The sequence below is a fragment of the Triticum urartu genome, chromosome 5 (genome assembly GCF_003073215.2).
Source record: "Triticum urartu cultivar G1812 chromosome 5, Tu2.1, whole genome shotgun sequence".
Lineage (NCBI taxonomy): Eukaryota > Viridiplantae > Streptophyta > Magnoliopsida > Poales > Poaceae > Triticum > Triticum urartu.
In genome coordinates, this window is record NC_053026.1 from 187011089 (window position 1) to 187027536 (window position 16448).

General features: G+C 43.8%; 1 protein-coding gene across 1 annotated transcript; it reads right to left on the minus strand.

Moving 5' to 3' along the window:
* Positions 1-639: 639 nt before the first annotated feature.
* Positions 640-3095, minus strand: LOC125508344 (V-type proton ATPase 16 kDa proteolipid subunit-like). The gene is made up of 3 exons (XM_048673044.1): positions 2795-3095; positions 2272-2557; positions 640-1064 (listed from the first exon to the last, which is right to left on the minus strand). The coding sequence occupies exons 1-3, from the start codon at positions 2871-2873 to the stop codon at positions 932-934; spliced, it is 498 nt and encodes a 165-aa protein (XP_048529001.1). The 5' UTR covers positions 2874-3095; the 3' UTR covers positions 640-931.
* Positions 3096-16448: the final 13353 nt, after the last annotated feature.

The window sequence follows — 16448 nt, forward strand, 5'->3', positions numbered from 1 at the left end:
CTCGTCCACGCCTGCGAATTTCCGCATTTACTGTTCTCTAGTTTGTAGGAATACAAATCCTATTCTTATGAAGGAATTCTGTATCTCCACATTTCATAGAAAAATAAACATTAGCAAGGACATATCATTTTCTATTCTTTGGATTTGAGATGCATGGCATCTTATTTTTACAAGTTTCCTATTTCTATGATATTACTGCCCTATTAATCAAATGAGGCCTCAATATAAGTATTAAGCGACAACTGTGATTCAGAGGATTTTAAATTCGTAGGGATAGCAAGACATAGTACTGCAATGCAATTCCCAATAGAATCCTGCAGTACTTTGGTGGCATCAATAGAAAAACAAAGGAATTTAATCCTACAAATCAAACTATTTTTAATGACCCTTTTAAACCAAAGGGTCCCATTCTACTCCCTCCGTTCCTAAATATTTGTTTTTCTAGGCATTTCAAATAACTACTACATACGGATGTATGTAAATATATTTTAGAGTATAAATTCACTCATTTTGCTCCGTATGTAGTCACTTGTTGAAATGCCTAGAAAGACAAGTATTTAGTATTTAGGAACGGAGGGAGTAGTTTCAAACCATGTGTACTTCTCCTTTGCGACACAAGAAAGGATATTGGGGGATGAATGGACAAAACTCAATTGCATTGCAAGTTCTCGCTTATTCACCAGATTACACCGTCCAGCCAGACCCAAAAGGTAAATAACTGTGCATACATAAGCATCAACCCCCTCCCAGCATCTTGACGGGAAAAGAATGGTACATCAAGGGCAAAACTCCCTTGGCTACAGATGTTTTTTTCTCCACCAAACAGAAGAATGAAAACTAGACATGATAACCTCTAGAGCTCAGTTTGCTGTCTGAATAATATAAAACAAGAGGGCACACAGGGCCGCGTGTGTGGAACATGCCTAATTGGCTAATCGGCACGAGACTGGCCAGCTCGGGATGACAGGATGATGCCGACAATGAGACCGTAGAGAGCGAGCGCCTCTGCGAAGATGAGGATGAGGATCATGCCGACAAACAGCTTGGGCTGCTGAGCATTTGCCCTGCAGACAATGACGTTTGATCAGAACGGGGTACAATTTAGGCAAGTTCCAATTGACCCTCCGATGGTAAGGCACGCATGTCAAATCAACAGTATATACAAGGAAAAAGAATTAAATTACATAATCTTTGTACTTAGCAATTATCAGGTCTTACCCAGGGAGCAACAAACCTGTAGAAAGGGAAGAGCTAACTAATAACATTGACAAATACTAAACCCTTAACAAGGAATTAGAATCAGCGTAGCTTAGTTCCAAGTTTGGGAGTTTCATTTACAGATAGCAGTACGCATACATATTGCCAAAACTTAACAAGCAGAGAGAATCATACTAGTAACTAAACATATAGGACATCACACTAATAAACTACAAAGACCAGAACAAATACAAAGTATACAGTTCAGAGAGTATCATAAATCCACAAAGGCGGTTCCACTGAAAAATGTTTTTGCCTGGTGAGCAGCATATATAAAGTAAATCCACCAATAATAGACCGACCTACACAAAATTCATGGTGAAAGAAGTAATTGACATAACAAAGGCTCATCATCTATAGTACGTAGGTGAGGGAAGAAATAGCCAGCGTCATTTTTCTAAAACTCAAGATTGTTTCCTAAGATAATTGGTACAACAAGCATATCATGCCTAGAGTGTAGTACTAATAAGAGCTCGTATATGTTCATCCTCAGATTTCAGCTTATTGATGAATTGTTAGTCTAGTCATAAACAACCTAAGTGGATTTGTGTAGAGAATGATCCATGCTGTAACTGAAATTTACTTCTGTTAAGGCTATATATTGGAGTATACGAGACAACTAAATAAATGAAACTTGAACAGCGAGCCTACAGAGATTCGAATCTCAAACAGAATCCGGCCTATGACATATTGGGTCAGAACCATCCACCTAAATGCATCCCTTCAAAGGCAACACGTGCGCCCTACTACTCCCTCCGTTCCTAAATATAAGTCTTTGGAGAGATTTCACTATGGACTACATACGGAGCAAAATGAGTGAATCATACTCTAAAATGCATCTATATACATACGTATGTGGTCTACAACAAAGACTTGTATTTAGGAACGGAGGGAGTACTATGTAGGCACAGGCGTGAGGCATGTGCATTAACAATGCAAATTAGTCATAAACAAACCAACATACCAGCAAAATCAGTGCGCATAACACAGTAAGAGATGATAAATTGAGCTTACCTGACTCCAGCATCACCAACAATGCCGATGGCCATGCCAGCAGCAAGTCCGGCAAGGCCACAGGCGAGCCCGGAGGAGAGGTGGGCGTAGCCGTCGAAGAGGTAGTAGGGCTTGGCCTTGGGGTTGATCCCGGTACTGATGATGACAGCGATAATAAGCCCGTAGATACCGAGCACTCCAGCCATGACAACGGGCACGATGGACTTCATGACGAGCTCCGGGCGCATGACTCCCATGGACGCCACGCCGACGCCGCTCTTGGCCGTCCCGTAGGCCGCCCCCATACCTGCAAGCATGGGACACGGAAAGATCTCGTCAACGATCGCAGGGACAAACCCAGACCAAAGCGCGCGCTTCGTCTCGGCTGCTAAACGAATCGAATCTACGGAATCGAAGGACCAGCGCGCTAGAAGGGACAACGCTCCGCCGATCCGGGCGGATCAGAGCTCCAACCATATTCCCCCAAACATATGTAAGCTACACAAGAGGCTGGCAAGTTTGAGAGAGATGGGAGAGGGCGTACATGAGAAGACGAGAGCCGCGGCGGCGCCGAGAAAGCCGAAGAAGGGGGCGGTCTCATCGCCGCTGAACACCGACGACATCTTCCTCCTCCTGGTGCTACTGCTGGGATCGGGGTCTGCTCGCTCGACCACCCAAGCAAGAGCTCGAGCTTTTCTGTTGTCGCTTTGGGATTTGGCCTGGGCTTCCACGATCTGATCTGAGGAGGAGGGCGTTGGAGATTGGGGAAGAAGAAGACGTACGGGGTGGGGCGGAATGTTTTTTACTGGACGGTTTTGCCCCTCTGGATGTAGGAGCCGTGTACCCCGTGGTTGCCCGGTCAGGAGGGGCACCGGTGCCCTTGCCTGGGTGTAGATTGTAGAATTGGTGTCTCGCTGCTCGTGGGCCACGTGGAAGGAGCGTTGCGTGGTTGATGTTGTTCCAGCCTCTCTCTCTTTTTTTTGCATTCATGTTGTTCCAGCCTTTCGCGTGCCCATGGGTCGTGCTCTGGAAGCATTGTTAAGAAAATCGTTAACTGGTAGTTGCTTGGTGGGCTGGTGAGTAGGAGATTAATAGGCTAATCGGCAAGTTAATCGACCATTTAATCAATTAATCGGACGATTTATCGGGTAATCGGCTACTCGGGGACCCTATGAGTAGGGATTAATCGGCAAGTTAACTGGTTAATCGGATGAATTCTTGAACAGGGTCTGGAAGACGATTTCTGGCAAGCAGGAGGGGTGAAGTTCGTGTGTCGCGAGTCGTCCATCTGCGTCAATATTCCTAAAAAAAATTAGGGTTTCAATATTCGCAAATTGATTTGTGAATATAATGTTGTGTTGTTAATGTGCGTAGTGCACTTGTAGATCGAGATGGTATACTTGTAGGAGTAAGGTCGGGTACCTCTTCGTGTGCGGTGTGCCGTCTAAATAGTGGATTACAGATTTTTTTTGAGGGGACTAGATTACAGAATCTAACCTATACAAATAGTAAGGATGAGCAAAAACGATTCATTCTGCCGATTGTTTGTGTTGTTCTTGTTACTTGTTGTATATTATTATTATTTTCGAGAGTACGCGAATGCGTATCATATTTTTATAGAAGGCAAAATTTAAAATACAAAAAGAATATAACTTGTTGCGAGCAACAAGCGTAGTTTAGACACCACACCAGGCTAGTCCGAAGATAGCGACCATCGACAACACAAACTACAAAGCAAAAGGTGCTTGTCCAAAACAGAGCAACATCGCCGCGTCTCGACCATCGCCCGACACCTCCGAAGACAACACCAACTCCCGGTGAACTTCCCTCGTCGACGCACCATCCACCCTTCAATGCCTAAAAGAAAGTGGCAAGTAGATGGCAGAACTTGATCAGTTCACAAAAGACACCGTCTTGGATTCACCGGCGATGACGTACATTGCGCCACTGAAGATCGTCTTAGACAACGACGAGCACCGAAATAGCTCAACATGGAACCTCGAGACTGTGTCTTCAAACGCGATGCTCCCAACAGAGTAACGACGTAGAGGACGCCGCCATCACGCCGATTCAACCCGAACCTAGGCTTTCGCCCGGAGACCGCTACCAATCACAAGCGCGAGAGATGGAGATGCCGACACACCTTGGCGGAGCCTCCAAGGAGGGGAACGACGCCCACGGACGCCGTCGCCGCCTCACGGGCAGGAATTTCTTCCGGATCGCCCTGCACCTCCATCCCTGCCCTCCAAATTGGGGCCACAACATCCAAGTTGGCCAGTCCACCGCCGCCGCACCACCTCACCATCATAGCCGAGAAGTCGTGGTCCCTCCAAGACCCACACAGCCAGGAGCACACAGCCATACCACCAACACCTCCACGGCAGAGAACTCGCCGAGCTCTCTTCATGCCCGACCAAGGGTCCCCGGACCGCACACCAAACCGTCAGGCCAACTCTCGGCAGACGGCTATGTCACGTCCCTACAACCCAGATTGGACCCATCCGGCCCACTCCACCGCCTCCAACGCCCACGACCACGAGGGCACCATGACGGAGGCATAAAGACTGCGCGTGCTCGGCCGCCACAAGCGCAGCCGCTCTTGGCCGAGCACCACCACGCCACCATGCCCTAACCGCGCCGCAGCCGCCTTGACCCGCCTAGTCATGTGTTGTCGCCTCCAGGAGGGGCCACCGCGCCGCAACCAGCTACTCCCGCGAGCCCCAGCCGCGCTCCTCCACCCCACTGCGAGGCTCCGACGTGCGCCGTTACTCCAGCTCTAGATCTCGCAGCCCAACCAGCGCGAGGGGCATGCCCGACCAGCACGAGCGCCAGATCCTGCCACCGCCAGCCGCCCACGGGCTTTGCCCGCCGACATGCGCCGACGGCGGCGAGGGGGTGAGGGAGAGGGGGCGGCGGCGGCGATGTCTAGGGTTTCCACCCGAGCCTCCCCTGGGGGGCGACACGGGGGCGAGAGGTGGGGGACGGAAGGTCCCTTCTAATGTGTGGTTTCTCACGACAAAAGATACCATTGTTCTCATGCAAGAACTATCATCTTCGACCAACATTTCTATAGAAGAAATGGAAGACAACGGTTTTTTCCAAGCGATTGGAGCATATCAACAATATCAACAAAGAGGAGCAGAGTTACATCCAAGGAGTTTACTAGAAAGGTTAGTTCTTCTTGTATATTTGGTCTTGATACATGTTTCCTGTTCTAGACCCGTTAATCTCTCTAACACTTTTTGAATTTAGCACTCATGTTTATGTGCTAGCTACTCCCTCCGTCCGATGAAAAGTGTATATATAGAAATTTCAAGACAGATTATGAAGTGAAGTAAATAATGCATTGGAAAGGTGCAAGTCACTATCTCTCTACTCTTTAATTACCCAACCTCCAATGAGCTAAGTGCATGTAAAAATTAAGAAGGCCAAGTGTAGAATGTTATTGGTCTTGATTACCGTGTGATGAGAGAGGCGTATTTTTTATTTTAAAATACATTGGAAAGATAAAAATACACTCTTTTGTGGACAAATTTTAAAGCCAAACATACACTCTTCACCAGACGGAGGGAGTATGTGTTTTTGTACTTGTTTGTTTCCTACGAATATCTCTGTTGTCGCACATATTAAGTCTGTTTAGTATGAGATATTATGATCTAGAATCTTAAGATACAAATAAAAATCATCACAGTTACTTTATGTGTGTAAAAATTGTTGCATTAAGTTACAAATGCTCAAAGTTAACATTATGATGCTAAACTTGTTAGTTACAATTAATGAAAATTTAATTAATTAATCATTTTGATTTATTTATGGGTCAACTTCACAATTAGAAATGTTACAACAATTGTGATGTAGAATTCTTCCAATTTAAATGAAAATTTATTTCAATATTTTCGTGTATGTAATTTTTTTATGTTAAGTCACTGACACACTAAAACTTAATATTGGCATATAGTATCTTACAATGGAAAAAAAAGATGGCAGCAGCTAAAAGTGTTGTGTTAAGTTACAAGGCTGAAACTTAATATTCTAACGCATAACTGCTTTTGGTGCTCCCTCCTGCCACATACCACGTGATGTAGGGTGGAACCCTAGGGGCCAATCTTTTACGATTTGGAGGGGGAATCCCGAAGAACACGACGAACACACGAGGGAAATCACGAAGGGAAACAAAAGGAATCACTCAAATCAACGAGATGTGCTAGATCCATGAACACAAAGAGGGATACATGATTCAAATCCAACAAAGAGGGATACAAATGGTAGCAAACTCTTCTCCTAGAAGGAGGTCTTGAATCCACTAGGGGATCTTCCCACAAGAGGGTCTTGAATCCACTTGGGGGATCTTCTCCTAGGAGGCCTCAGTCTCCAAACGGAGTAGTATCAAGTGGATGAGCAATGCTCTATCTGTAGTATGAGCTAAACCAATGCTAACCCTAGAAAGAGGGAGGATGAGGAGTATATATAGTCTAGAGGGACGAATGGGGTACATGGGCCTCGGCCCTAGTCATTGTGTGCACACAGGTGTCGGACGTCCGACGGGTTCCAGACGTCCGGAGGCTCGCAAGGGTCCGGTCGTATGGAGGGCACCGGTCGTCCGGTGATTCTGCGCTGGTCAGGCACCATCAGATGTTCGAAGGGCTCGGTCGTCCGGGGCTCGGTCGTCCAGAGGGCTCGCACTTCTGTTAATTTTCGTTCTGTTGGGTGGCACCGGATGTCCGGAGGGGCTCGATCGTCTGGGCGCTGGGGGTTGTCGGACGTCTGGCTGTTGTAGGACTCGCTGGCTAGGGCTTGGGCTGGTTGGTTGGTGCTCCAGTCGTCGGACGTCCGATGTGGTTCGGTTGTCCGGAGGCTGTAGACGTCTGGCAGCTTCTTCTCTTGGTCCTCGTACTTGGTGTCCTCGCCATCTTGGTCATTGGGTGTAGTTGCTCCGTGGCTATCCTCTAGGTACCTGATCACACATAGGGTTTCCGCTTGAGGTAGTAGCCATGCTTCATATGAAGAAAGGGTAAGTTCGGAGAGGAACGAGTACACCTTAGTTTCAATAGCCCTCGCTCGATTTCTAGTCATTGGTTCACATGGTGTTGTAGGAGATGTAGGTAGATCCATGGGGATGACCGTAGGATGCTCCGCATCATCCCCCTCCCCCCCCCCGGGGAAAGGTCTGACCTTGGGTCGAAAGCCTCATCGCCATGGTAGGGAGAGAGATCCTTGACATTGAAGACATCGCTCATATTGTACTTGTCGCACGGTAGGTCGATCTTGTATGCATTGTTGTTGTAGCATGCTAGCACCTTGAAGGGTCCGTCGGCTCGAGGTAGAAGTTTGTACTTGCGTTTGTTGGGGAAGCGGGACTTGCAACGGTGTATCCACACAAGATCTCCAATGTTGAATATCATGGGTTGCTTGTTGATGTTGAGCTTGGTCGCGAGGCGTTGTACATGGCGCTCGATGGTGTGCCTTTTATCTTCATGCACCTTCTTGAGATATCTCCCTCATGCGCCCGCGTCCATGTTGATGCGCTCTTGTGGTGGTAGAGGTAGGATGTCCAATGGGGACAACGGGTTGAATCCGTAGACGACCTCGAAGGGTGACTTGCCGGTAGTCGAATGTCTTGCGCGACTTTAGGCGTACTCGGCGATGAGTAAGCACTCCTCCCACTCCTTGATGTTCTTATTGATCAACACGTGGAGGAGAGTAGATATCGTCCGGTTCGTGACCTCCGTTTGCCGTCAGTTTGTGGATGGTATGCCGAAGAGAACAAGAGCTTAATTTCGAGCTTGGCACATAGGGTCTTCCAAAAGTAACTTAGGAACTTGATGTCGCGGTCCGAGACAATCGACTTTGGCACTCCATGTAGACGCAAGATTTCTCTACAAAAGAGATTGGCAACATGTGAAGCATCGTCTATCTTATTGCATGGAATAAAATGTGCCATCTTAGAGAAACGGTCCACGACAACAAACAATGAATCTTTGCCATTTCGAGTTCTAGGTAAACCAGGCACATAGTCCATACTAATATCTTCCCATGGGTGATACAGAATAGGAAGTGGCATATAAAGAGCATGGGATTGAGCTTTAGACTTAGCTTTGCGACATGTAGAGCATCGGTTTGTGAAGCGTGAGACGTCACGGAACATCTTGGGCCAAAAGTAGTTCTTAGAGAGCGTGGCAAATGTCTTGTCGCGTCCAAAATGACCCATAAGTCCTCCATCAGCCTCTTGCAAAAGTAACAAACGAAGAGAAGACTCGGGGATGCATAGTTTGTTAACTCTCATAAGATAATCATCCTTGATGTAAAAGCGTTCCCAAGATGTATGCGTCAAACATTTGGCATATGGAAAAGCAAAAGTAGGATCATGCACATACAAGCCTTTTATGTGCTCAAAGCCAATGACATGCAATTCAAGTTTAGTTACAAGCATGCATTTGCAGGATAAAGCATCCGCCACAACATTTTCCATACCTTTGATGTACTTGATAACATAAGGATAGGATTCAATAAACTCACTCCATTTGGCATGTCGCTTATTCAGTTTAGTTTGACCCTTGAGGTATTTAAGCATTTCATGGTCCATATGGATGACAAATTCATGAGGGCGAAGATAATGTTCCCACACATGCAAGACTCTCACTAAAGCATATAGCTCTTTGTCGTAAATGGGGTAGATAAGTTATGGGGCAGTTAAGTCGCTCATGAAGGTTTCTCACTAAAGTAAGCTATGGGGAACTTCTCTTGCATTAACACACCTCCTATATCGTTGCCACTAGCATCGCAATGAACTTCAAAGGTTTTGCTAAAATTGGGCAAGGCAAGCAAAGGAGCATGTGTAAGCAAATTCTTAAGCTCATGAAATGCGGTATCTTCGGATGGTCCCCAAACAAATGGTGCGTTCTTTTTACTCAAGGCATGCAAAGGAGATGCAATAGTGCTAAAGTCCTTAACGAATCTACGATAGAAACCGGCTAAGCCAAGGAAACTACACACTTGTTGCAAGTTGGTTGGTTGTGGACAAGGTTTAATAGCACCAATTTTAGCTTCATCTACATGAACACCCTTAGAAGACACAACGAAACCCAAGAAAATAAGCTTATCAACACCAAAAAGGCATTTGTCCATATTAGCATAAAGGCGCTCTTTTCTTAGAGTGTGCAAAATGGTTCTAAGATGGGTGACATGAACTTCTAGAGACATGCTAAACACGAGGATGTCGTCAAAGTAGACCACAACAAATACGCCAATGTAAGGGTGAAGGACATAATGCATCACACGCATAAAAGTGCCGGGTGCTTCGGATAAACCCATAGGCATGACCAACCATTCATACAAGCCAAATTTGGTTTTGAAAGCGGTCTTACATTCATCACCTCTTGGATGCGAATTTGGTAATAGCCACTCTTAAGATCAATCTTAGAGAAAATGGTGGCTCCGCTAAGATCATCTAGCATATCATCAAGGCGTGGAATGGGATAGCGATAACGAACGGTGATAGCATTAATGGGATGGCAATCGGAACACATGCAAAAACTACCATCTTTCTTAGGCACAAGAATAACCGAAATGGCACAAGGACTTAAGCTTTCACGTACATGCCCATTGTCAATGAGTTGTTGCACTTATCGTTGTATTTCCTTGGTTTCTTTGGGGTTGATGCGGTAGGGTGCCTTGTTCGGTAAAGGTACACCAAGGATGAGGTCGATTTGGTGTTCGATGCCGCGAAGAGGAGGTAGTCCCGGAGGTAGCTCATCGGGAAAAATTTCCTTGAATTCCTGCAATAGAGAAGACAACACTAAAGGTAGATTGTGAGAGGTGTTAGTCCTTGCCACTTCATCTTTGCACAATAGGACATAGTGCACAACACCTGATGGGTTCTCACACACTTCTCTCATCTCACTTTTGGTAGCAAATAGCACTAACTTTTTTCTTGTCTCTCATCGTGGTGGCACTCATTTGGGGCTTGTGGCTCTCACTCCCTTTTTGGTGGCTCACTCTCTCACTATTCTCTCCACGGTGGGTGGTTGCTTGCTTGTCGGTGATACGTCCATTTTGCATCATGTTTACCTACTATTATTTATAATGTTTTTATTTATAATAATGCTTTTTGGAGTAATTCTAATGCCTTTTCTATCATAATATGCAAGGTTCACACAAGGAGGGAGAATATCGGCAGCTGGAAATTTGGACCTGAAAAGGCTACGTCAGGCTACCTATTCTGCACAACTCCAAATGAGCTGAAACTTTATAGAGATTTTTTATGGAATATATAAGAAATAATGGAGCAAATAAGTACCATAGGGGGCCCACCAGGTGGGCACAACCCACCTAGGCGCGCCGGGAAGCCCAGGCGCGCCCTGGTGGGTTGTGCCCTCCTCGGCCCACCTCCAGTGCCCCTCTTCTGGCATATAAGTCATTTTGACATAGAAAAAAAAATAAGGAGAGGACTTTCGGGATGAAGTGCCGCCGTCTTGAGGCGGAACTTGGGAAGGAGCACTATTGCCCTCCGGCGCAGCGATTCCGCTGTGGGAACTTCCCTCCTGGAGGGGGAAATCATCGTCATCATCATCACCAAGAACTCTCCCATCTTGGGGAGGGCAATCTCCATCAACATCTTCAACAACACCATCTCCTCTCAAACCCTAGTTCATCTCGTGTGTCCAATATTTGTACCGGAACTATAGATTGGTACTTGTGGGTGACTGATACGTCTCCAAAGTATCTATAATTTATGAAGTATTCATGTTGTTATATTATCATTATTGAATGTTTTACAATCATTTTATAGCAACTTTATATCATTTTTTGGGACTAACCTATTGACCCAGTGCCCAGTGCCAGTTGCTGTTTTTTGCTTGTTTTTTACATCGCAGGAAATCAATATCAAACGGAGTCCAAACACCGCAAAACTTTTTGAGGAATTTTTATGGACCAGAACACTTCCAATGGGCCAGAGCAGCACCTGGGGGGTGCCCTGAGGGGGGCACAACCCACCAGGATGCGCCTGGGGGCCCAGGTGCGTTGTGCCCACCTCGGTGGCCTCCCGCACCCCCTCTTTATCCTATAAATTCCCAAATATTCCAAAAAAAAACTCGGGGTAACCCTAGATCAGAAGTTCCGCCGCCGCAAGGCTCTGTAGCTACAAGAAACCAATCTAGACGTCACTCCAGTGCCCTACCGGATGGGGGAATCATCATCGGTGGCCATCTTCATCATCCCAGCGGCCACCATGATGAGGAGGGAGTAGTCCACCCTCAGGGCTGAGGGTTTGTACCAGTAGCTATGTGTTTAATCTCTCTCTCTCTCTCTCGTGTTCTTGAGATGTCACGATCTTGATGTATCGCGAGCTTTGTTAATATAGTCGGATCATATGGTGTTTTCCCCTCTCTATCTTGTTGTGATGAATTGAGTTTTTCCCTTTGAGATTTCATTGTTATCGGATTGAATACTTTTATGGATTTGAGAGCACTTGATATATGTCTTGCATATGAATACCTGTGGTGACAATGGGGTATCATATCGTTTCACTTGATATGTGTTTTGGCATTCAACTCGTGGATTCCCGCGGTGACATAGGGGCAATCTATGCATAGGGGTTGATGCACGTTCTCGTCTTTTGTTTCTCCGGTAGAAATCTTGGGGCACTCTTTGAGGTTCTTTGTGTTGGATTGGGTATTATGAATCTGAAATTATTTTGTGTCATTTTAGTACGAACTCTTGGATAGATCGATTGGAAAGAATAGCTTCGAGGTGGTTTTGTACCCTACAAACGATTTCTTCTTATGTTCTCCGCTAGATAGGAACTTCAGAGTGATTCTTCGTTGCACATTGAGGGATGGTTATATGATCCAATTATATTAGCATTGTTGAGAGATTGCACTAGCAAAAGTATGGACCCTAGGCCTCATTTTCAAGCATTGCAATACCGTTTTTGTGCCTGTTTACTATCTGCTACCTTGCTGTTTTTATTCATTCATATTATAAAAATATATTTCTACCATCCATATTACACTTTTATCACCATCTATTCGCCGAACTAGTGCACCTATACAATTTGCCATTGTATTGGGTGTGTTGGGGACACAAGAGATTTATTGTATTTGATTGCAGGGTTGTTTGAGAGAGACCATCTTCATCCTACACCTCCCACAGATTGATAAACCTAAGGTCATCCACTTGAGGGAAAATTGCTATTGTCCTACAAAACTCTACGCTTGAAGGCCCAACACGTGTCTACAAGAATAAAGTTGTGCAGTAGACACCAAGCTCTTTTATGGTGCCGTTGCCGGGGAGGCTAGGTAAGCGGCACTCACATCCCGTCAACGAAGCTCTTTTCTGGCGCCGTTGCCGGGGAGGTGAGTGCATGAAGGTATATCCTTAGATCTTGCAATTGAATCTTTTAGTTTCTTGTTTTATCACTAGTTTGGTTTATAAAAGAAAACTACAAAAAAATGGAATTGAGGTCGCATCATATTATTCATCTTTATAATGTATTTCATGAAAATGGTGGAAAGGAAAATTGTGTTCAATTCATAGAAGAAGAATTATATACAATGTTTGACAAAAACTCTTTCAATGATGAGTATGATTGCAATGTTGTTGGTATGAACTCTTTGAATATCCATGATGCTAATGATATGCAAAGCCATAAGCGTGGGGATGCTAGATTTGATGAAGATGATATTTTTAGTCCCCCAAGATTTGATGTGAATTTTTTTATAATGATTGCATGCCTCCTATTTATGATGATTATAGTGATGAAAGTGCATTTGGAGAGGTCATGACTTTATTTAGTGATGAATCGACCATTTTGGATGAGGCTTCAATTGACTATGATAACAAAGTTGCTATCTATGATGATTATGGTGATGACATGTATTCTATAAAGAATAATGATAAGCATGAAGTTTGTCATCATGATTTAATTTTCACTCTCATGATAGTTATTTTGTTGAGTTTGCTCCCACTACTATTGATGAGAAGAAATTTGCTTATGTGGAGAGTAATAAGTTTTCTATGCTTTTGTGTCATGAAAGGAATGCTTTATGTGATGGTTATATTGTTGAATTTCTTCATGATGCTACTGAAAATTATTATGAGAGAGGAACATATGCTTTTACATATTGCAAAAATATCAAGTTTTCCCTCTATGTGTTGAAAATCTTGAAGTTATGCTCGTTTTGCCTTCCTATGCTAGTTGATTCTTTCTCCCATAAATTATTAGCTCAAAAAATCCCTATTCATAGGAAGTGGGTTAGACTTAAATGTGCTTGACATGTGTTTCATGATGCTCTCATTATGTTTCAATTCTTTACTTGTATGTGAGCATCATTAAAATCACCATGCCTAGCTAAAAGGCATTAAAGAAAAGCGCCTGTTGGGAGACAACCCAACATTTACCCCTACTATTTTTATGTGTTAACATGATTAAGCTACTGTATTAATCATGTTTTATAGCCTTTGTTTCAATAAAGTGCCAAGTACAACCTTTGGGATAGTGTGGATGATAGTTGACTTGATTCTGTGCAAAAACAGAAACTTTTGCTTCCAAAAACAGAATTGATCTAATCTGCTGGAATGTGGTAAATTATTTAATTTTTTAAAGATGATTGACATAAAAATTTCCCATGTTTTCCTAATTTTTCAGAATTTTTTGAGTAGCAGAAGTATGGTAGTTTTCCAGATCATTACAGGCTGTTCTGTTTTTGACAGATTCTATTTTCAATGCATAGTTTGCTTGTTTTCTAGTTTCTATGGCTTATATTGCTCAATATAAATTGTGGAAATGATAAGTTACAGTAGGCATTGTGTGAAAACAATTATGAATCTTCTCTTTGACAGTACCAAAGTGAAATGGTTTGCTCTTTATCATACTAACCTATCTCACGAAGTTCCGTTAAGTTTTGTGTGATTGAAGTTTTCAAGTTTTGGGCGAGACATCGATATGAGGAGAATAAGGAGTGACAAAACCCTAATCTTGGGGATTCCCAAGGCACCCCAAGTTAATATTCAAGGAAGATCCAAGCAACTAAGCTTGGGAATGCCCCGGAAGGCATCCGCTCTTTCGTCTCCAACATTATCGGTAACCTCACTTGGAGCAACATTTTTATTCGTCACATGATATGAGTTTTGCTTGGAGCGTCATTTTATTTTGTTAGGATTTTCTTGCTGTTATTTATAATAATGTTTTGCATCTTTCATTTCAATAAAATTATCAACGATAGCCTTTACCATGCTTATTTTGCAAATATACATGTTGCTGTTTCAAAACAGAAAGTTTATCGCTGTTGCAAAAAATCCCTAGAAAAGTCAGAATCTATTAAAATGTTGAAACTTTTTGCAAAATAATCTCTGATAATTTTTCTACAGTGTGGTAGATTTTTATAATATTTGGAGTTAAAGAAGTATTGATACTCTTGCATTCTTTACAGACTGTATTGTTTTGGCAGATTGCTGTTATGTTTGCTTGTTTAATGATTCTATTTGAGGATAGGAGTATTAAATATGCAGAGGCATTTAGTATGCAGTATTGAATAAATTTTTAGTTATTTGCTATAGTAGAGAATGATAAGGTTTTTGCATTGGTTTATACTAACTTTTCTCACGAGTTCTTGTTGAGGTTTGTGTGGATGAAGTTTTTAAGACTTAGGGAAACCGTGATATAAAAGGAATTAAGGAGACACAGAAGCTCAAGCTTGGGGATGCCCTAGGCATCCCAAGATAATATTTCAAGAAGCCTCAAGCATCTAAGCTTGGGGATGCCCCGGTAGGCATCCCATCTTTCTTCATCAACAATTATCGGTTAATATCGGTTGAGCCTAAGTTTTTGCTTCTTCACATGAGTTGTGCTATCCTTGAAATGTCATTTTATTTTCATTTTTTCTTGTTGTTTTCATAAAATACTTAGATCTGAAAGCTTTTAAATAAGAGAGATTCCTCAAATAGCTACCCATTTACATAAGTACTCGCTTGATCTTCACTTATATATTTTTGGAGTAGCTTGTCATTTACTCTTGTGCTTCACTTATATCCTATGAGTAAATTGTTGAATGAATTAAATATCATGAAGTTGAAATTATTGTTGGGGAACGTAGTAATTTCAAAAATTTCCTGCGCACACGCAAGATCATGGCGATGCATAGCAACGAGAGGGGAGAGTGTTGTCCACGTACCCTCGTAGACCGAAAGCGGAAGCGTTAGCACAACACGGTTGATGTAGTCGTATGTCTTCACGATCCGACCGATCAAGTACCGAACGCACGGCACCTCCGAGTTCTGCACACGTTCAACTCAATGACGTCCCTCGAACTCTGATCCAGCCGAGTGTTGAGGGAGAGTTTCGTCAGCATGATGGCGTGGTGACGATGATGATGTCCTACCGACGCAGGGCTTCGCCTAAGCACCGCTATGATATGATCGAGGTGGATTATGGTGGAGGGGGGCACCGCACATGGCTAAGAGATCAAGAGATCAATTGTTGTGTGTTTGGGGTGCCCCCTGCCCCCGTATATAAAGGAGTGGAGGAGGGGGAGGGCCGGCCCTCTCTATGGCGTGCCCTAGGGGAGTCCTACTCCCACCGGGAGTAGGATTCCCCTTTTCCTAGTAGAATTAGGAGCCCTTCCATGTAGTAGGAGTACGAGGGAAGGAAAGGGAAGGGAAAAGGAGAAGGAAGGAAGGGGGTGTTGGAAATATGCCCTAGAGGCAATAATAAAAATGGTTATTATTATATTTCTTTGTTCATGATAATTGTCTATTGTTCATGCTATAATTATGTTATCCGGAAATCGTAATACATGTGTGAATACATAGACCACAACACGTCCCTAGTGAGCCTCTAGTTGACTAGCTCGTTGATCAAAAGATAGTCATGGTTTCCTGACTATGGACATTGGATGTCATTGATAACGGGATCACATCATTAGGAGAATGATGTGATGGACAAGACCCAATCCTAAGCATAGCTCAAAGATCGTGTAGTTCGTTTGCTATAGCTTTTCCGAATGTCAAGTATCATTTCCTTAGACCATGAGATTGTGCAACACCCGGATACCATAGGAGTGCTTTGGGTGTGCCAAAAGTCACAACATAACTGGGTGACTATAAAGGTACACTACAGGTATCTCCGAAAGTGTCTGTTGGGTTGGTACGAATCGAGACTGGGATTTGTCACTCCGTATGACGGAGAGGTATCTCTGGGC